This window comes from Rosa rugosa, chromosome 2 (genome assembly GCF_958449725.1).
Source record: "Rosa rugosa chromosome 2, drRosRugo1.1, whole genome shotgun sequence".
Taxonomy (NCBI): domain Eukaryota; kingdom Viridiplantae; phylum Streptophyta; class Magnoliopsida; order Rosales; family Rosaceae; genus Rosa; species Rosa rugosa.
In genome coordinates this window covers 45,855,489-45,876,210 of record NC_084821.1, presented here as the reverse complement: position 1 = coordinate 45,876,210, position 20,722 = coordinate 45,855,489, and the positions used below count along the sequence as shown (strand labels likewise).

The window sequence follows — 20,722 nt, the reverse complement described above, 5'->3', positions numbered from 1 at the left end:
GTATCTATTGAAGAATCTGTGGCCATGTTTTTAAATATCCTTGGGCATGACGTGAAGTACAGATCCAAAAGTCGGGTCCATTAGTTTCCAATAAGATAAACATGACATTATTACCTTATCGATGCGGGATATACTAATGGACCCGGCTTTTTAGCGCCTTATCGAGGAACTAGATACCACCAGAAGGAATGGTCTGGAAATCGTCCCCAAAATTATAAAAAACTTTTCAATCTTCGGCATTCGAAAGCTAGAAATGTAATTGAAAGTGCATTTGGGGTGTTGAAAAAAAGGTGGAGCATATTAAGAACATCTTCCTTTTTTGACATTAAAACACAAGTAAGAATTATCAATGCTTGTTGTGTGTTACACAACTTCATTCGGATTGAGAAGCACAATGATCCATTGTTAGAAGCTGATCGAAGACTTACACCTTTTACATTTAGTTGATCGTGAGTTGTCAATGAGGCCAATAGAAATCAATGAAGAGGAGATTAGAGCTGTTGAAGCCACTAATGAGTGGACTGTATTTCGTGATCAATTGGCGATGGATATGTTTGCTGACTATCAAAGGCATCGAGCTCAACAAGCGCCGCAAGAACAAGGAGACCCTGCAAATGTTCCATAATTTCAAAATTTTGTTGTGACCGCTTAGGATGTTATCACTATAATGTTATTAGAATGTTGACATTTAAGTCTATGAATTCAAGCAATACCAAAATTGAATTGTGACTGTGATATTTCAGTTGTTGAATTTTTCAAATTTCTAGTGTTTTTCATGGTTTTATTTTATTTTAATGGAAGTTTTGGAATTAATTGGTGAAACACAAATTTTTCTTGTTTTACCATCTATTTGGTTAAAAAAAAATTGGAGTTAACTAAAATAGTTCTATAGCAAAATATAAAAAAAAGTTAATTTTGTCAAAAAATAAATATGTTTACAAAATCCCATAATTAAATTCATTCACTCAAAAAAATTATCCAAACAAGTCATTTAAATAATTCACCACTTATATCCCTTCATTTTAAGATCCCTTCACCTTAAAATCCCTTGGAACCTAGATCAAATAGAGGTCTGCACCCTTAGGGTTGTTCTCTCGTTCTCTCCCAAGGAACAGCCGCCTCTTTTTTTTTTCTTTCTCTCCTTCCGACGGCGCGTCGCTTTGATGTCGTCGTCGGACGGGTCTCCTGTTGATCTGCTCCCCTTTCGGGTTGGGTAGTGAGAGTGGGGGCATATAAGCGCCCTAGATCGGGTCCGATCTGGAGCATCTGGCGGCTTGTGAGATGATGGGTGAGGTCATGCACGCTGGGTTTGAGCGGTGGAGGAGGTGGATGTCGGACTCGTCTGGTTTCGCAGTGGTCTTCTCCTGGTCGTGTGGTCGCTGCTCTTTCCGTTTTGGCTGGAACTTGAAGGACGTTGGTTTCTTCATTCTCTTCTGGATTGGATCGACGTGGTGGATTCAGGTGGCGTTGGTGGACGACGGTCGGCATTCAGGCGGGTTTGGCCGGGTTCATGGTCTGCGGCTGATGTGTTGGGCCTCATCTTGGGTCTCTGTTGCTGGGCTCGGGCAGGGCTGCTTTGTTGGGCTCTGTCTTCTTTAGGGTTTTTAATCTAGATTTTTTAGGTTTCAGCTAGCATTTTATCTTTTTTCTTTGAGCCTTTGCTTTAAGAATAATATTGGGGAAGGGTCTTGGCTGCATTCGGATCCTCCCTAGTAGTGTCAAGGTTACTTGAATCATTGGAGCTTATTCCTATGGATACATTATGTTTGGGTAGTCTAGGGCTTGCTTTACTTTATTCATTCATGACTCTTTCTGTCGTTGCCCGGAGTCCGGGTGAGTCATCTTGTAATGTTTCCTACTTTACTATAATGGACTGACACCCACGCGTTAAAAAAAAAAAAAATCCCTTGGAACCTCCAAATCCCCTACCCAAACACTACCTTAGAGCAGAAATGCGAAATCGACGGATAGTCTAGTTAACACTGGCAGTCTTCACATGGTAAACTCCGGGGTTTTAGTCATCAATCTCTCTTTTGAAACGCCCCCGTTCTCTATGCGAACGTAATCTAGTTGAATCTGTCAATCTGATAATGACAACTTTATCGACATTCTCATCTTATGATGCGCAGGAAGGTCTTGGGTAGTATGTGATAACACCGATAAAGAGTAAGTGAGAGGTTAGGACCTCACTAGTTCAGTAGTTCATGCTTTACCACAGAAGTGACAGAACACACCATTATAAGAATTAACAACAGTCGGGTTTGCAAGCCAAGAGGCCGACTTTGTTTTGCTCGGCCAGCACCTTCTGCATGCACCTTGTTATCCACCTGGGGCTGTTCGCCCAAGTCTGAATTGCATTTAACCCAAAATCTTGATGTATACAACCATGTCTTTATTTCTCTCAGTGAAAATATATGCCTCCAAGAATAAAACATATGGATCAAGTCACCGAGGATATTCAACTAATTTAAAGTGTGCCCAGAAAACTGTAAGTATTTATTTGGGCCAACACAAGAACATACAGTCTTGTTCTAAGTACTAATTACCAAGTGTAGACAACAAAGAAAGGCTCAGAATCAATAAAGCATAAAAGTTGTAGTGACTAACAACGCGAAGTTATCTATTTAATGTTCTACATGGATGTGTACGAAAAAGAGGAAACAACTGTAACATTTGATTTTCAGGGAAAGAAGAGGACCAAATATCATAACTGTGTACATATAGCAAACATATTACTCATCATCTTTGTACGGGTACTCCTCCGGAACTTGCTTCAGGAGTTTAACTTGCAACTCGAATGCATCATCACCTCTAAGCATATCCCGGATCCAGGTGATTTCAGTTTTCATTGATACCTGATAATGGAATACACGTAGCAGAACAACACTATTACGGCAAAAAAGAGCAAGAGATAAAGTACAGTCTATGACCTCAAAGTAACATTTGGCCTTTCCACCAGCCTCTTAACTTTTTCAGTTTTCTAAGAACCTCATCATAAAGTAACCTCCATCCTTAAGAACCATGTAGGTCTTCCCTCAAGCTACAGTATTATTTAAGGTCTTCTTACATGCTACAATAGTTGATAAGAGAATATAAAGTAGATATTATTCCCTCCGCAAAAAAGGAAAAGCTTCCAATCCTTCCAAATATGTTTCTAGTTTTTTTTAGTCTGGGTACCAATTTGATGAAAGTTGAAAGTTGAAAGTTCAAAACAACTAATGAGCTACTTCAAGTACAAGGATTTGTTTCCTATGATATAGACTAACCACCGATTAAAAAGCTCAAGGCAGAAATTAATTTAAAGTGGACATTTGGAAAATCAGTGCAGTAGAAGAGGTTACAAGTACAACTCACCATTTCTAAGGCACCTCTTACGACTCCACTTAAGATGTTACAGTAGTACAGTCCTTGACAAGTATCTGGAAGCTCAACAAAATCAACCAGAGGATTGTCCTCCAGAACAATACTGCAGCATGTTCCATCAGCATCCCAATTTGTAACAGATGCTGTGACCCCCAAGAACATTTTGAAGCCAATCTGAACCAAAGGATCAAGAGAATTATTAAGTAAAGAGGCCTACCTCAAAATTTTGCAGGGAATAAGTAAAAGAATATGCAATAAATAAAAAATATGAAGTTATTTTCTTCTGAACTGAACTGCTTAGCGACCACTACAGAAAATGTTTTAGATCTAGCGCAGCATGAAAGCCATACAGCAAATACCACCTATTGACAAACAAACCAGAGCCAAAATATAGTGAAATTACAACAAGATACTGCAACCATCATAGCAACATGGAAAGGCCCCAATTTCATGTTGATTTCCCCATCAGAACAGAGTATCAAACCCAAACTCCTTCATCAGCACACAGCATCCGTCGGTCAGGTACTAGCACTTTGTGACATCGTCAACTCTCCAGAATTTTTTTTCTTTTTTTTCTTTTTCAATTTAACCACATATCTTTCTATTAGATATGTCTAAGAAAGACCATTCTCGCAAGTATGGAAGGGAAGTTGAAGAGGGAAAGATACGGTGCAAACTTTGTAATCAAGCATTGGTATTTCTCAACTTCAACATCACCTAGTTTACAGTCACTATGGTGTGCAAGTTTGTAAGATGTAATTAATGATATAAATAAGTAAGCCACAAATCTTTTGACCAACAGAAAAGTGCAAGATGAAATGAATGGAGTTGGTTTGGATCATATGAATGCTCTTTCAGCAGTGCTCATTACTGAAACACGTTTTCTGCAACATCTATGCTAGACTTAAAAGTTGAGGTTAGAAATGAACCCTCCTGCCTGCCACACCAAGAAAGTATGGTACCAAAGGAGGGTGAGGTAAGAACTGCATGATATACCAACCACAATGCTTCAACAAGCTCTTTTCTTATTCCCACTAATACACTTTAAGATTTGACTCCTTAACAATATAACTTTGATTTCTATAAACCCAATAATGCGCTTTCTTTCATGATTGGTGGACTACATTGCAGCACCCTGTGTCTTGACACGGAAACTAAACTAGCTACAATTGGAACCTCAAAGCATAATTATTCTATCACTGCATGTATACTCGCTCTACCCTAACCATTAATTACAAATTATCTTGGCCGACAATGCTCCTCTGCCACCCTCCAGCAGAGGAATGACATAAAGAGTATATTAGATATTGATTAATGTTTGAGGAAAGATGATGATATCTATTGGTTGAGATAACTGTTGTTAGTAAATTAGCAATGGGAGCTTCAATAACTACAAGGCACAGTTGATAGACTGGAATGGGATTGTTGTAACAAAGACTGAGCATAAATAAAAAAAGTATGCCCTTTTCAAAAAACAAAAAAAAGTATGCCTGGTTTTAAACACTTGAGCAACAAGATATTTGTTTATGAAATGAACAAGATATATATTAATAACAAACCTTTGCAATTACTTCAGCTGTCTCTTTGAAGTCGACGCATCTAGAAACATTAGATTTTGCTAGAAACTCATCGATTAGACGAATCCCAATATTATAGCCCCTGAAACGCAATGATCACTTTATCAGCCAAACCGAACAACAGGCAAACTATTCAGCCATCAAAGATTGTACACACAAACAAAAAACTGCCATCACTATAATGCATTTTCGGTTCAAATCAAGCAAATGCAAAACTAAACAGCCAACAATTTCCTCTTAAATTTGAATACAGAGAACAAGGAACCAAAAGGAAATTACATTTGATCAAGCTGCTTGTTGACCTCTTCAACCTCCTCAAGATCAGTGAGCAGCTGGCGCACAATGGCACCATAGGTCAAAGTAAACAGCTCCGCATTCTGCAACCAATTCAATTTTCGAAATCAAAAACCCTAATTCAGTCATGAAAAGCAATGTTTGGAGTAGGGGTTAGGCTTACCACGCGTTCGACGTTAGCGAAGATTGCATCACCGGATCGGGGACCAACGGGAGGCATGGCGATCTGAGCTCGACAGTGACAACTTCAAAGGTTTTTCTGCGTAAATAAACAAATTTGACTCCTCAATTTTCAGTCTTTGAGCTTCGAAAGCGAACCCTAACCCCTAAATTATGCAAGATTTGACAGAAGAATTGGATGTGAAGTAAATCACGGCAGTTATGATACAGATGATGCACTATTTACAGTTTTGAAATCAAGAATTACTGAGAGAAGAGAGATGAGCTCACCGGAGATCCAGTCGGAGAAAGAAAGAAATCGGAAATGGAAAAGATTGGGAGAGAAGAAATTTAGAGCCAAGCTTTGTTTAGCGTTCCACTGGAGAAGTTAAAGGGTCTCTGAGAATTGGGATTCCCTATTGGTTTTTCCCTCTCCTTGTTTTTACTTGTTCCAATCATGTCCATCTATTACAAATTCTCAAGTCTTTTCCATTTTTTTTTTTTTTTTGCTAGTTAGATTATTACAGGATTTACCAAACAATTGTGTTTTTGGTGCAATTTTGATGACCAAATAGTGTCACACATGGAAATTTTATAAAGGGACAGCCCTTAATTAAAAGTAGACCGACGAATATAAAGGTTCATCCTGAAGCACTTCATGGTCTCTTCTTATAACCTCTTTAACTTTTGTTTTGAGTTGGAGGCAGTAGCTGAGCACTATCGCTTTGTAAGTTTGTAGTGCTGGAGAAATTGGTCGTCCACTCCACCTCAAGTGCAACAATCATACAAACCTGGTGAGCTAGAAGATACGTCTTTGTTACTAGCAAGACAAGTAAATTTTAAGCTAGCAAAAAACTGTATTCTTTTTACTCTTTCTATATATTCTTTCATTTTTCGTGTCATAAGGAGGTTGAGCATCTTAGACTTTTTTTTTTTTTTTTTTGGTACAACGAAAGCGATTCATCTAAGACATTTAGAAGATGGTCCATCCACACATACCAGATCAAATATCGATGATCAAGCTCAAGATCACCTGCATACATGCACGGACACAATAGTCTCTTCCTTATCCTCCTGCTTGAGCACAAGAGCAAGTTTAGATTAGCGGTGTCCAGGTCAACAATCTTAAGTTGAGATAAGGAAAATAGTTGGCTTTAATTTATTCTGCTTGGTGTACTAGACAAAATGTCTAAACCTTAAGGAAACCAATTGACGAGGACTGCAAATATATATACATATATGCTGTGTCAAAATATCAAAAATTATAAATCCACACACACAATAGTTTGTAGCTATAGAATCACATACATCTCGAATGACCAGTTGAAGAATCACACGTTCTAGACCCTGTTTTTCTCACTTATAATCGCTTCCCCTTCCATCAGATCTAAATTAACATAGACAAATGGATGAGGCGTTCCCTGACAAGAGGTCACTGCCATACAAATCAGGAACTCCGTCCTCTTTCCTAATTGAAGCTGCAACAGTACACATATGCACATAGATTCAATCCAAACTCCATTCAAACAAGCACACAGAAGTAAGTCGAGCACAGAAATAGATCTTATGCTATAAACACATCTTTATTAATAAGCAAAAGGGAACTAGGTTTGAGCCATCCATAGGTATTTAAAGAGTACGAAATTAGAAAAAGTACAGAACCAAACAACTTGACATCAGCCAAGGATGGCAACATAGGCATCATTCAGAATTCAGAAACCACCGCGGAGGCGGAGGACAAGGTGAAGGGTGGACTCCTTCTGGATGTTATAGTCAGCAAGGGTCCTCCCATCCTCAAGCTGCTTTCCAGCAAATATGAGCCTCTGCTGGTCCGGAGGAATGCCCTCCTTGTCCTGAATCTTGGTTTTTACATTGCCAATCGTATCTGAACTCTCTACCTCCAAAGTAATGGTCTTCCCAGTCAGAGTTTTAACAAAGATCTGCATACCACCACGCAGACGAAGCACCAAGTGCAGAGTGGACTCCTTCTGAATATTATAGTCGGCAAGTGTCCTTCCATCCTCAAGCTGCTTACCTGCAAAAATCAATCTCTGCTGGTCTGGGGGAATACCCTCTTTGTCCTGAATTTTAGCTTTCACATTATCAATCGTGTCAGAGCTTTCCACTTCCAGAGTGATGGTTTTGCCGGTGAGGGTCTTGACAAAGATTTGCATGCCACCACGGAGACGCAACACCAAGTGAAGAGTTGATTCTTTCTGGATGTTGTAATCCGCAAGAGTGCGACCATCCTCTAACTGTTTCCCTGCAAAGATGAGCCTCTGCTGGTCTGGAGGAATGCCCTCCTTATCCTGAATCTTTGCCTTGACATTATCTATTGTATCTGAACTTTCGACCTCCAAGGTGATGGTCTTTCCGGTGAGGGTTTTGACAAAGATTTGCATGCCACCACGCAGACGGAGCACTAAATGAAGGGTCGACTCCTTTTGAATATTGTAATCAGCGAGGGTGCGGCCATCCTCAAGTTGCTTTCCAGCAAAGATAAGTCTCTGCTGGTCTGGTGGGATACCCTCTTTGTCTTGGATCTTTGCCTTCACATTGTCAATGGTGTCAGAACTCTCAACCTCCAAGGTTATGGTTTTCCCAGTGAGAGTCTTAACAAAGATTTGCATGCCACCGCGGAGTCTGAGCACCAGGTGAAGAGTGGATTCCTTTTGAATATTGTAGTCAGCGAGGGTGCGTCCATCCTCGAGCTGCTTGCCAGCAAAAATCAGCCTTTGCTGGTCCGGGGGGATGCCTTCCTTGTCTTGGATTTTGGCTTTGACATTATCTATGGTGTCAGAGCTTTCAACCTCAAGGGTTATGGTCTTGCCAGTGAGAGTTTTGACGAAGATCTGCATCTGTTCTCACAGATAGCGAAGAATAAATCAAATGGCATTCCAACTAACAAATTGGAGCTCAACAGAAATCATTCATTAAATCAAGTTTCAAGCAGGGCTAACAATTCTATAGAGATTTGACTACTAACCAAACAATCAAAAGAACACACCCCAAACACCAAACCCAAATCAAGCTTGTATCAGACAAATTTCAGAAACGAAAACACGAAAAAAAAAAAAACCTAGTGTCAATCAACTCAAAACAAAAGGCCAAATTGACTGTGTTGATTCTTGAAATTCACGCAAAGCAAGGATCTTAAAAAACAATTGGTTAAATCAGACAAAGATTACAGTATTTAATCAAGTTACTTATTTCATAACATAAATAATAACTTCAAGGACCAAATTATAAACCACAATAATTTAATTCAAAATTAAACAAACGAAAAAGACATAATGTCATCCCGGAATTGCAGACTACATAACACATCCCCAAATCAAATTTGTTCCCTTGGTGCTAATGAACTGGAAACAAAAATCAAATCGGCCGTAAAAGACAAAGCAATTTTGTTCATACAGATCAACAGAATTGAGTATACACCCCTAAAAAATTAATGATGCCATACACAAGAGACCAATCAAACAAAAACAATTGCAAACTACCTCATACGAACCTAAATCAAATTTCAGTGCAAAAATTCCAGATCAAAATACACACAGTCTCGATGCCCAAACGGAATCGAAATCAAAAAAGGATTCAATAAGATCGATAATCAAGCTCATACAGATCGTAAACTATTAACAACGATAATCTAAAAACTGAATCGAAGAGACGAACCTTGGTTATCGGAGAGACAAGTAAACTATGACAAACTTGAACGAATTGCTTTCTATCTGAGAATTCTGAACGATGAGAGTCGTCGAATGGGAGGGCCTTTATATATAGGGCCAATTGTCCACTTAACCACGGAACGTTACAGTACCGAAGCCAATGGGCGTTCGCCACGTGTTCCCTGCCTTACACACCAAGATTAGGAGTTTTCCAAAGAAAAGGAAAAGGATATCGTGTATCTTGGGCTAATGGGGAGATTCTTGGTTAGAAAATGGATCGAGTGTCTTCAACACAAAGTCTTTACTGATCTGAATCCATGAAATATCACGCTATTGGGTTTTTTGGGACTCCTTCTTGGGGGCGGCTTAACTCAGATTGCATCATTGCGAGTTTGGGTTTGTACTGGAGTTTCTTGGGAGTGATGATCCGGGTGCTATCTTTTGTTGTCTTATAAAATTCTTGTACTAGTCTTTTGAAAAAAATTTATGAACCTGTTAGCTATGCAATTTAGGGTCCACTAACCACTATGAATTAGTTCAGTTGGTATGAGCGTGTTTGTAGTTGAGCCTCAATTCAAGTTTGATCCCCGTTTGTCAGTAGTCTTGTATTGGGTTGCGCGATCTGTAAATCTCCTGCGGAAATCCATATTTGGGGGCTATAGAGACAAGTGTGTGTCCCACGTCAGTCATTTAAGGTCGAGGTTGTAGGTCTGCCTTGGCGCGGAAGTGTAGGATAGTCTTCCTCTCTCTAAACTTTTTGAACAAAAACAAAAAATCTAGGGTCCACTAATGATGGAAGATCGCCCATTGACTGTGACCATGGTAGTTCAACATTGCTCGATTAATGATCTAGTCGAGAACGAAGGGTGGTGCCATTTGATATGGGCGTGAGCTACTTTAATTTGGTCGACTCACTTTGGGTGGACTAACTCAAAATCCATTATATGGATTAAGAGTCATGCTCACCTAAAAGACAATTTTTTAGAGACTGTAAGGACAAGTGAATTTGACAGTTGAGAATAAGAGGTTATAATTCCAGTCTTTAAATTAAGGGGAGTGAAATTCACACTCCCTATTTTACAATTTACACTCCATATTTCCTTTTTTAGTAACTTAAATTTTGTCTTTACTAACTTAAATTTTTTTTTCCTTTTATGAGAATTTTAACCAAATAAAGAATCGGGGAGTAGGACCGCTAATGTTCTCTCTGCCTCTCGTAAGAGACTAAGAGAAGTTTTGCGATGGCGGCTTGTCTTGGCGGGCGGCGGCGTTGCACTTGTGACCGAGAAGGATGCTGCTTCATCTCTTTTGCGTCTATACATCGAAGATGAAGACGGGCTTACTCGATGGGGTCTTTTAGTTCCATGTTGTTTTCTTAGACTGGCTTACTTTTGCAAATAACACTTATTCTATAACTGACATGCACACTTAACCAAGGACTACATACCTAACCAACTAGACCTTAGCCTAATTGAAGATATATGACACAATCAAATAAACTATTACATCCACCTAAAACTATAATTAGTGCCCATGAGGCCTTGGGGCCAGCCAGTGGGTGCATTTTTCCCCATGGCTTTTGGAAGGGATTAGTTCGGCTCTGCTGGGATACCCCCCAAAGGGTGTGTGTGTTGCTATTTGCTAACTTACTAACGCTAACCTCCCCCAATCAAAAAAAAAAAAAAAAACTATAATTAGTGTACATTAATACCAGCCATCAGATTGAGCCTGCCATACATGTATCTAGGGGTGGGCACGGTTCGGGCCGGCTCGGTTTTGGGCCCAAACCGTTTTCGGACCGCCCATTTCGGTTGGGCCAAATCTTAAACCGCAGCCCGATTCATTTTGAGGTGGGCCGACATGTTCGGTTGGGCCGAAATAACGGTTCGGGCCAGTTTGGTTTCAGGTTTTTTTAATGGGCCTAATTAACATATTTTTTTAAACTAGTTGTCCAAATATCCAAGCCCAGTTTATTTTTTTTATTTTTTTTGGTTACAAGTCCAGTCTCATATTTAGTTAACAGATTTAAGTCCATTTCCAATTTAGCAACATATTTAACAGCTTCAGACTTCAACGATAGATTAACACCAATTCTTCAACCTAATTGATATGAACAATAATCAACTTGGGAAAAACTAACAAGAACTAAAGAAAATGATAACTTATTACAGACCAAATAAATCAAAATGCCATAGTTAATTCAAACAAACAACAAAAGATTAAAGGTTCGATGATAGTGTTTCAATTCCCAGCTTCATTTCTCTTGGCTCCAGTAGATGAAGACCATTGCAGATACCTCTGAAAGCCACCGATCCTAGTTTACAAAGATACAGAAGTATTAGAACATCAAATTTCACAATATCTCAATAGTCTAATAATCAAATCCTTAATCGAACACTAAATCAAACACATGCAATAGCCTGATATTCAAACCCAAAATCGAAGACATGCAATACCAAAATCAGAACACTAAATCCATGATTCATTCATTCAATAGCATACAAATCAAACCCAAATCTTTAGAAAAAAAAAAACATAATCATTCAATCAAAGTTCAAGAGAGAGCGAACCCCAGACGGCTAGATCTATAACATAATTTATACAAAAAAGGTAGAAACTTGCCAAGAGAGAGTGGCGAGAGGGAGTCAAAAAGAACTGAGGCCTTACCGAGTCCATATCAGTGACGAGACAAAACGGCGACGGCGGCGTTGTGCAGAACTGCAGATTGAAGGAGGTTTGAAGGTCAGCGTTGTGCAGATCGAAGGCTGAAGGTCGGCGTTGTTGAAGGCGGAAGGCTGAAGGCTCGGGTTGTGCAGATCGAACTCCAGTAGTTCTTCGAATGAGAACGGCTGAGTGAGAGAGAGGTCTTCGAGTGAGAGGCTGAGTGATAGAATGAGAGGTCGAGTACTCTCGCATAGACCTAGGGTTAATTTGTGATCGGGTGCGAGTGAAAGTATGTGGAACCTTATCTAGACCACTAAGAAATTAACACCTAATAAAATTAATAAAAATAAAAATATAATAAATCGGCCGGTTCGGTTATTTCCGGTCGGTCCAAAGAACAAACCCGCTTCCGACCCGGTCTGATCTTGTCCGGTTCGGAAAACTGAACATTTCCCAATGTTTTTTCCGGTTCGGTAACCGCCACTGTTTTTCCGACCCGGTTCGGCCGGTTTTGCTCGTCCGGTTCGGTTTTAGCCCACCCCTACATGTATCCATAAAGACGCTAAGGTATGACCAAGCCGAAACCCTCCACACCCACCCAAAAAGCAAGGCCTTAATGTAAAAAAAACAAACTAAAGAAAGAAAGCAACTAAAGTTAAAAAAAAATATATGTAAGTTAATTGAGAATTCGTTAATCATGGTTTAACCATGGATTAAATTTATGAATGTTCCTTTAGATGTGACGTCATGAACCCAAATATTTAGGAAGACATTGTGTAAGTAATCTCGAAAGTGTTCTTCGACGTCTTTGAAATTTTTGAATCTATAACTGAATTACATAATGCATTAACTCCAATTTCACAACAACATTCCTCCAGTGCCTATATTTTACAAGACATGATTTTTTTTCAATTTCCACGTACTTGGGTGAACTGTCGTTGAGTTGTGGCATGTTGGTCGGTTATTTGATATATAACTGACGTTGTATAGGTCACATGTTCAAATGTCACAAACCAAATTTTTAGAAGAATGAAATTTTCACTCTCTAATTTGTAATACACACTTCTTATTTTATTTTTTGGTTAAATTTTTTTATAAAAATATAAAATTTAAGTTAAGTTACTAAAAAGTGCAAACTCAATAAAGAAGTTCATAGCGGCCTAACCGCCCTGACGTGTTGATAAGAGCAACCCCATGCTAACAAGTCCAACACAAAGCATCTCAACTCTTTTCTTGAATCCACTCAAATTGCATACCTTTTTATCTAAGATCAAAAGAAATCTCTAGTTGCTCAAAGATTCCGCCTCCATGTTGTTCCATCACACTATCCACCTAAAAAGGAATTTGGTTCGGTCAAAATACACCATGACATCAGAATCAAATAGAGAATGATCATCCTCATCCTCATCCATGGTGTTGGAGTTCAATTTCATATTGAGAACAACTAGTCTATGTGTCAAATTCATGTTCGCAACTCCGTTTTTAGGCCCATAAATTGCGTGCTGGGCCCAATTTCTTTAGACATCTGTCCTAGCAAACATAACCAACAGCGTCCACTCGAGCGCGTGAAGTGCGGAACCGAAACCTGACCTAATCCGAAGTCCCCACACCACTATTTTTTTATTTTATATATTTTTTTTTATACATAATATCCTTCTTCTAGAAAATTTCCATTCACTTTCTCTCTTTCCAAGTTCCAAGCTCCCTTCTGCTAAGAGAGAGAGAGAGAGAGAGAGAGTCCGTAGAGCTCAGAATCTGATTTTGGGGGTTTAGACGCTTCACTCCGACTCGCCGATTGCAAAACCCTAATTATCCGATCAGGTGCTCTAATCCGGTCTTTCATTTCTTCAATTTCCTCTTTTCTAGGGTTTTTATGGTTAGATTTCTGCTATGAATTTTAGTACTTTTGTATCTTGATTCGTCGTTTCGTTATTTGATTTGAAATTGTTGTGAAACGCAGTGAACGGAGTTTTCTTATGAGGATGATGATGCACTTGAAATTTTATAAAATCAATCTGACAAAATTGAACTTTTTTCTTTTAGTTTTTTTTTTTTCTCTAATAAATTAATTAAAGAATTTTGCTTGATTTAATATGAAATTGAAAATTAGTGCCTTTCTTGTTTTGTCCTTGGATGATCTATCTGTTTTTTTATTTGAACTACTGAAATATATAATTTGCGGTTTTGTTAATTAAGGCTGTAAATTTAGGGGCCAAAAATCAGGGTGATTTATTGGGCAAGAGTTCTTAGATCATAAGATATCATCTTGAGTTTTCATATGATGATTTACAGTTTTTTTTTTTTTTTTTTGATTTGTTCCAGGTCTGAGCATTCTGGTTAGCAAGCCCGAATCAACCAATTTTCATGTCTGAGCTCGACGACCAGATTCCTACTGCCTTCGGTATGTTTTTCGTGTTACTCTTAAATCATTTGTGTGATTATGCTCTTGCAGGATGGTTGTGAATATGTTTATGAATTTATTATGGGATATTGTTTCATAGCTTTGGTCCTAGTTTGGTCTGAAAATTGGATGCCTAGATGTTTGGTGGATCGCTTTTAGGTGACATTATTCAAGTATGCTGAAAGTTGGTGGATCTGAACTTTGATCAATTGGTTTTTGATGACTATCAATGGACGCAATTGAATTTAAGCCATATACCTACTCTTTTTTTGAAAATCTTGATGACTATCATTTGTTGGAGCATGCATGAAATCAAATGAATCCAACCCTGAACCAATCCATATGATTTATGGAAAATTTACTGGTTGAACACGGTGTGTTTCAAAATTTAAGCATTTAGGTTCTTTCTCACCTGCATATGTTGCTGCTCAGCCACCCTGTTTTTAGTTTACTAGTTTGACATTCTAATTATCATGCCTTTAGGCTTGGAGAGAATACAGTGCTCCTCCACCAAGTTATAAAATTTGGTAGTACATAATTCCCGTATAAATCAGTGGCCTTCGTGTCAAGCATCATTTCGAGCCCAAGCTCTGCTTTTTTCAATCTTAAATTGGACATGGGGGTGAAATTAGTCTCCATCTGACCAACTAAGTCAAACCTACCCAACACCAGGACCCGGGTTTGGTTGGTTCACTTGCAACCTCCTTATTCAGTTGGTACTGCCCTATTGGGTAGTCTCAAACAGGCAAACCCAGTTAAACCTCTTTAGACATGTACTTTCAATTTCTCTTATATTCTTATAGGTTCTTGAGCTGGTTTTGATTAATCTGTTCTCTAAAGTGTACCAATTGGCTTTTCTTTAACTATTGAGTTCTTTTGAACACAAATTCTTGGCATCTATTTATTTTCACTCTTATTTTTCTTCATTATCGCTTGAGTTTCTCATCAGTGGCCAGATGCTTTTAGAAAATTTGCAAATGCTATTGGAGAAACTACTGCTAGTGGATCTGGTTATGCTATAATAGTGCTGGAGTTGGCTTCTGTCTTGACATCCTCGCATCAGATTTGTTTTTCTTCACTATCTGAATCCTAGTCAACTGATTGATAAATGCATACCCCTTATGAGATGCCAGCAGCTAATTTGTCAAAAATTCTTGATAACGTGTTGCAATGTTATACCTATGCTTTCTTGCCTCTCCCATCCTTTTTCCCGCCTCTTACAAATCTAATTGGACATCTATCTTCCATTCAGATCCCTTTGCTGAGGCAAATGCTGAGGACTCAGGTGCTGGGACAAAAGAGTATGTGCACATCCGTGTACAGCAACGGAACGGCAGAAAAAGCCTGACAACTGTGCAGGGACTGAAGAAGGATTTTAGCTACAACAAGATACTCAAGGACCTCAAGAAGGAGTTTTGCTGCAATGGTACTGTCGTCCAGGACCCCGAACTAGGGCAGGTGTGTGTTCAATGCTAAAAGTTCATAGTTTGATTTCTATTAGTAATTCTCTAGTATTCATGTATATTTTGTTTTCTGTCTATAGGTCATTCAACTTCAAGGCGATCAGCGAAAGAATGTATCTTCCTTCCTAGTCCAGGTATGGATGCACTTTCTTTGATTGTTTCAACGTTTTGAACATCATAATTCTATTAGATGGTCTTAATCTAGATCCTTATTCTTATATTTTTCTACAGGCTGGCATCGTGAAGAAAGACAACATCAAAATTCATGGTTTCTGAGGTCTGCTCCAGCTACTGAAGCATCTGAATATTACGTCTACTTGTACCTGGGTGCAGGACATGTTATGTGATTAGTTATCTGAATAGTATATCATCTATAAGTCTGCTATGTGTATTGGGTTTGTGGTGTGTATTTGATGTTTTAAGCAACTTTGTAATGTGGGATGACTATCGGACGTATGGAAACAACTTGTGTTTGTTTTAAGTTCATCTGCAATTTCAATTACAATAAAGATGTTATACAGATTTCCCTTGCACGGCTTGTTCTGAGAGTTATATTTTTTTGTTTTATTTTTTATATTTTTATTTCTATTATTCTTATTAATAGTATAACACAAAGGATATGATGGGGGTAGACCATCTTGTAGTAGTCTGTCTAGATTAGTCGATTGTGGCTGCAACAGAAAGCATGACAGTTCACTATGCCACTTCCTTTGAGCTCACAAACAATCATGGCATCACTGATTGAGACACGCTCCTCCATCGAAAGTGAGCAAAAGGAAACGGCATGGACCGGTATGACTACTACATGCAGCTTCTGCCAGGGAGTGAATTCCCTATACCAGATTACACAGTTTCCATCCCTATACAACAGGGGGGATAGAAAGTTATATAGTTGTATCCGTCCTGCTCTTCCCGCTAGGCAGTTGCTGAGTATCGTTCTTGAAGAGCTTTTCTTGACTTTTCACTGGCTTATGTATCGATGCTCCACACAATTTTGGATCAAGCTCAAAACTCATGTTTTCTGACGAGTTCAAATTCGGAGCGACAAGATTTGACACCATTTTTTTTATAAAATTCCTCGATTTGGAATTTTCACGTAGACGTTTGATTAGATTTGGAATTGGGCCGTATGGGCAGAAAAGGCCAACGGAAAAGACAGTGGTTTCGGGTCCAGACAGGCTGGGATTTTAGACCCGAAAAACCGAGGAACCGGTCCAAACCGATCCAAATTGATCGGTTTTCTCTTTTTATTTAGTTGTTTTTATTCGATTCGGTTTTTTTTGTGTTCGGTTTCGGTTCCTATATGCCACCGAGCCACCGAGGTGGTGTTATTTGTATAATTCTTCTTTGAATTTCCGGTATCAGTTTTTAAGTGGGAAACCACCTCTGATGTGCCCATGTGCTGCTACGATTTCTTTACCTTGCGTACTCACCCCATCCATATGTGCCATGTGCTATGATTTCTCTAAAACCTACCTCCTCATGATATATGTCCCCCATCCACACGTACAACTCTTTCTTTTTTCTCTGCCACACAAACCCACTTTCTTCTTTAATTAAACAGCTCAAACTCATCCTCCATTCCTCCCATTCCAGATTCCACCAACCTCCTGCTCCTCTTCGTCTCTCGAAGCAAGGACTGTGAGGAGCTCACCCTTTTCTTCCTCCTTGTTCTGTCTCAACTTGTTTTCCTTGCAATTCCAATCCCAATTCCCAAACTCACTTGATCATTTTTATTCCTCTTCGGCTCTTTCTAGCTCATACTGGTACCTCAGCCTCACCGAGACCAACAACCAATTCTCCATTTTTTTCATCGCTCCTCGGCGGACTTTCTGATACGCTCAAAGCAAGCGCATAATTTAACCCTGAAAAGATCGTTAGTAGTATAAGCAAATAGGGATCGTTCTATTCCGGGGATTGAGGGTACACCTGTCATTGTCAAACAAATTAAACAATTAAAATTAAACAAAGTATATTATTTACAAAAATAAAATAAAGTATATACATAATTACGAAATTAAGGGGGGAATTAGGTTTTGGTTTCTCGAAAATAAACTAAGTTAAGAAAACAAATAAAACACATAAACATAATTATACGAATGGAATGAGAGAACAAAGATCAAAACCGAAATCTATGATTAAAATCGATTCAAACCCTAATATTGTTCATCTAAGTCATGAGAAAGGAGTTGATCATGTGAAACATTCGAAAGCAAATGAATTCCCATTTTTTACTTTTCAATGCTAATTAACCTAAGCGAAAGCACCTAGATTAATCCTATCAAACATGCAATCAAACCCTAGAAAGCTAGTCAATCATGTCATGTTTAACGCATTACACATAGAGAAAGGCTATCAACTCAAGTGTACAACTTAGTATGGAAAAGTCCACCTAATTGCAATTCTCTTTAATTAAATTCGATCTTTGTACAAAACCTTTACTACTTTGATTCAAGTTTACACAAAACGAAAAGTCGATTTCATGTTCTTAAACCTAGCACCAATTATATCGAAACCCTAAGTGTTTGCAACCACATAAGATTAAAATACAAAAGTTATCTATAACGCAAATTTAATTAAACAAACCCACATAAGCAACTCTCGAAGAACAATAATATGAATCTGAAAATTTCATTCAATCATATAAAATTCCAGAAATTAATATTCATTCAAACATATATGTCAACTAAAACAAACCAACGAAATTCAAACAAAGGTTACAAAGTAGAGGTCGAATTACACCGTGGATGGAAGATGAGGATGAATGATTTTCGTTGTGATCCTTGAAGCTTGAAAGCAAGTCTTCAATGGTGGATGGTGGAGGAATAGTCACGGCTTCTTCTTCTCCCTTCGGCCTTGCTTGAACTCCGTGGCTTGCTTTAGAGGATGGAGAGAAAATGGAAGAAGCTCACGGCAACAATATAATTTTTCTGAATTTTTCTAAGGGATGTGGAACCCTTTTCAACGTCAAAGAGGTGGGTATATATAGGAGCACGGCTAGGGTTCACAAAGCAATCACAAATTTCCACATAGCTTCCACCAATGAGAATTCGCCAAGTAAGCTTTGTGATGTAGTCCAACCAATCATAGAATGCCAAGTAATCCGTGTGATGTGTTCCAACCAATCAAAATTCTCTAAAATACCTCCCTAATATTTAATTGCCGAATTTCCTTGAAATTATTCTGATTTTCTTCATGAATTTCGGCTAATATTCCTTTAGGGAATTTAGGGATGCACCTAGACACGTTTTCAGCTTTTCTTGGTCTCCACCTTTTTCTCTTTCCTTTTATTTCTCCCTTGAATCTCTCTTGGCATCATCTCCTTGATTATTTCTGATTTTCACGTTGGCAATCACACCAAATTATTCCTCCAACAATATTTCCTTCCCATAAAAGTCTCCCAAGAAAATCTCTCCTTGAAATCCTCAATCAATCATCTTTAATTCCCATGTTGTCACCTTGTTTTTCCTTAAGTATTACACGGCAAATTTAATCCCCAAGGAAAATATATTTTCCTTTTTAAAAACTCTTCCTTGATTTCCTCTTGGCATTATATTTTCTGATTTTCCACGTCATTTCCTTGCCATGTCATCTTCATGAAGCTTCTCTTTCCATTTATGAACTCAATTCAGCTTATTTATTCCAAAGACCTGAAAATAGAAGCTTTCTAAAATAAGAAATGGAAACTTTCCTAAACTAAAATGGAAACTTTCTAAAAATGGAAAATAGAAACTACAAAACGGAAACTTTCTACAATTAGGAACTTTCCCAATCAAAGAATGGAAACTTTCCTAAACAGAGTTTTATTAAGGAAATAACGCAGGAAATGTAGGGAAATAGCAGTTAAAATGTAGCATTAAAATGCTCCTATCACTTTCCCACCCTTTCTCCCACCTCCTTAATTTCTATATAATCAAATCCCTTCCTACCTTTCTCCGTCTAAACCCTCCTCCCTTTCAAACCCAAACTGTAGTTGAATTTGTTTTCTGGTACTGGTGGAGCTGCTTCTCTACTTTTGTATATGTACTGCTTTATTGCTTTTGTATATTTGCTGGAGTGTGGAATTAGGCTTGAAAAACTGGGGCTTTGACATGCTGTGTATAGGAACCGAAAACGATGCATAACTGAACCGACAAAAACGGTTCCGGCAATGAAAACTCAAGTAACCGAACCGGTAAAAACAACACGGTTTCGGTTTCGGTTCCGGCAAAAAATGCCAAAATGAGAACCGATCCCAGCCCTTGAGTGAGAAAATCATGGGCAGATCCGCCCCAGGCAAAGATATTCTGATGTCGATGTGAGCCGGTGACTTGCAAATCTCATGGTTATTCTTATATCCCATAATAAGACCCCTAGGCAAAGATATTATTTCTTCAAAAAGTCGAGCTTTCTTATCAATAAGGTGGAGGAAATAGATATTATCAAAATCAACCGTTGGATGTTATCATGATAAGAAGAAATGGTTATGGTTAAACTTTTAGCTATTTTTGTCGTCGTTTGGGTCTCAATCTAATAGGTCAACCCTAAACCCTAAATACCACATAAAACTATTGTGCTCATAACCGCTCACTCGCAATTTATTTTTTCAATCTGTCAACACTCACACTCTCGTGGCTATGAGTTTTATCAACTAATGTAAAAAATTTGGGAAGTTTATTTTCTCGTGGTTCAGCTCCCCTTAGGGAAATATAAGTGTATAAATGGTTAACCGTTTTGTTTGATGTCGAAATGACGGCGAATCGGATTAATTTTTTTACATAATACCTATTAATACACTATAAATAGATAGGTAATGTCAAATTTATCGATTTCCAGTTTTTATTTTTTGGATCACACAAAATCCTTATATACTTATTAATGTGGTCTAACTTGTTTATTAGTTGTATAAAAAAATGGACTAAATACTCGTTACTCCTCATACTTTTGCATGAAAAACAGTTTAGTCCAAAATTTTAAAATTAAACAGTTTAGTCCTTATTTTTTCTAATTCTCACACAACAGGTCCTAAAATGACTATTATACCCCTCACTTTTTATTTTTTCTGCCTCTCTCTCTCTCTCTCTCTCTCTCTCTCTCTCTCTCTCTCTCTCTCTCTCTCTCCCTCTATATATATCTCTATACACACACACACAT

At 38.3% G+C, this 20,722-nt stretch overlaps 3 protein-coding genes and 1 long non-coding RNA gene across 5 annotated transcripts; 1 reads left to right on the top strand and 3 right to left on the bottom strand.

Moving 5' to 3' along the window:
* Positions 1–2,552: 2,552 nt before the first annotated feature.
* LOC133734597 (uncharacterized) lies at positions 2,553–5,843 on the bottom strand. Of its 2 annotated transcripts, none has more exons than XM_062162216.1 (6): positions 5,685–5,843; positions 5,398–5,493; positions 5,220–5,317; positions 4,923–5,022; positions 3,355–3,537; positions 2,553–2,855 (listed from the first exon to the last, which is right to left on the bottom strand). In XM_062162216.1, the coding sequence occupies exons 2-6, from the start codon at positions 5,452–5,454 to the stop codon at positions 2,733–2,735; spliced, it is 561 nt and encodes a 186-aa protein (XP_062018200.1). In that variant the 5' UTR covers positions 5,455–5,493; positions 5,685–5,843; the 3' UTR covers positions 2,553–2,732. The 2 variants fall into 2 exon arrangements, with proteins under 2 accessions (XP_062018200.1, XP_062018201.1); XM_062162217.1 differs by having other exon boundaries at positions 5,398–5,560; positions 5,685–5,841.
* A 1,091-nt stretch (positions 5,844–6,934) lies between these two features.
* On the bottom strand, positions 6,935–9,219 carry LOC133734596 (polyubiquitin-like). Its single transcript, XM_062162215.1, has 2 exons — positions 9,069–9,219; positions 6,935–8,251 (listed from the first exon to the last, which is right to left on the bottom strand). Exon 2 carries the CDS (start codon positions 8,249–8,251, stop codon positions 7,106–7,108), a length of 1,146 nt encoding a protein of 381 aa, XP_062018199.1. The 5' UTR covers positions 9,069–9,219; the 3' UTR covers positions 6,935–7,105.
* A 4,164-nt stretch (positions 9,220–13,383) lies between these two features.
* Positions 13,384–16,122, top strand: LOC133734593 (protein translation factor SUI1 homolog). The gene is made up of 5 exons (XM_062162214.1): positions 13,384–13,546; positions 14,048–14,126; positions 15,379–15,584; positions 15,670–15,723; positions 15,821–16,122. Exons 2-5 carry the CDS (start codon positions 14,090–14,092, stop codon positions 15,863–15,865), a joined length of 342 nt encoding a protein of 113 aa, XP_062018198.1. The 5' UTR covers positions 13,384–13,546; positions 14,048–14,089; the 3' UTR covers positions 15,866–16,122.
* LOC133734595 (uncharacterized) lies at positions 16,044–19,426 on the bottom strand. Its single transcript, XR_009858422.1, has 2 exons — positions 18,330–19,426; positions 16,044–17,518 (listed from the first exon to the last, which is right to left on the bottom strand). It is a non-coding gene; the product is annotated as an uncharacterized LOC133734595 (long non-coding RNA).
* Positions 19,427–20,722: the final 1,296 nt, after the last annotated feature.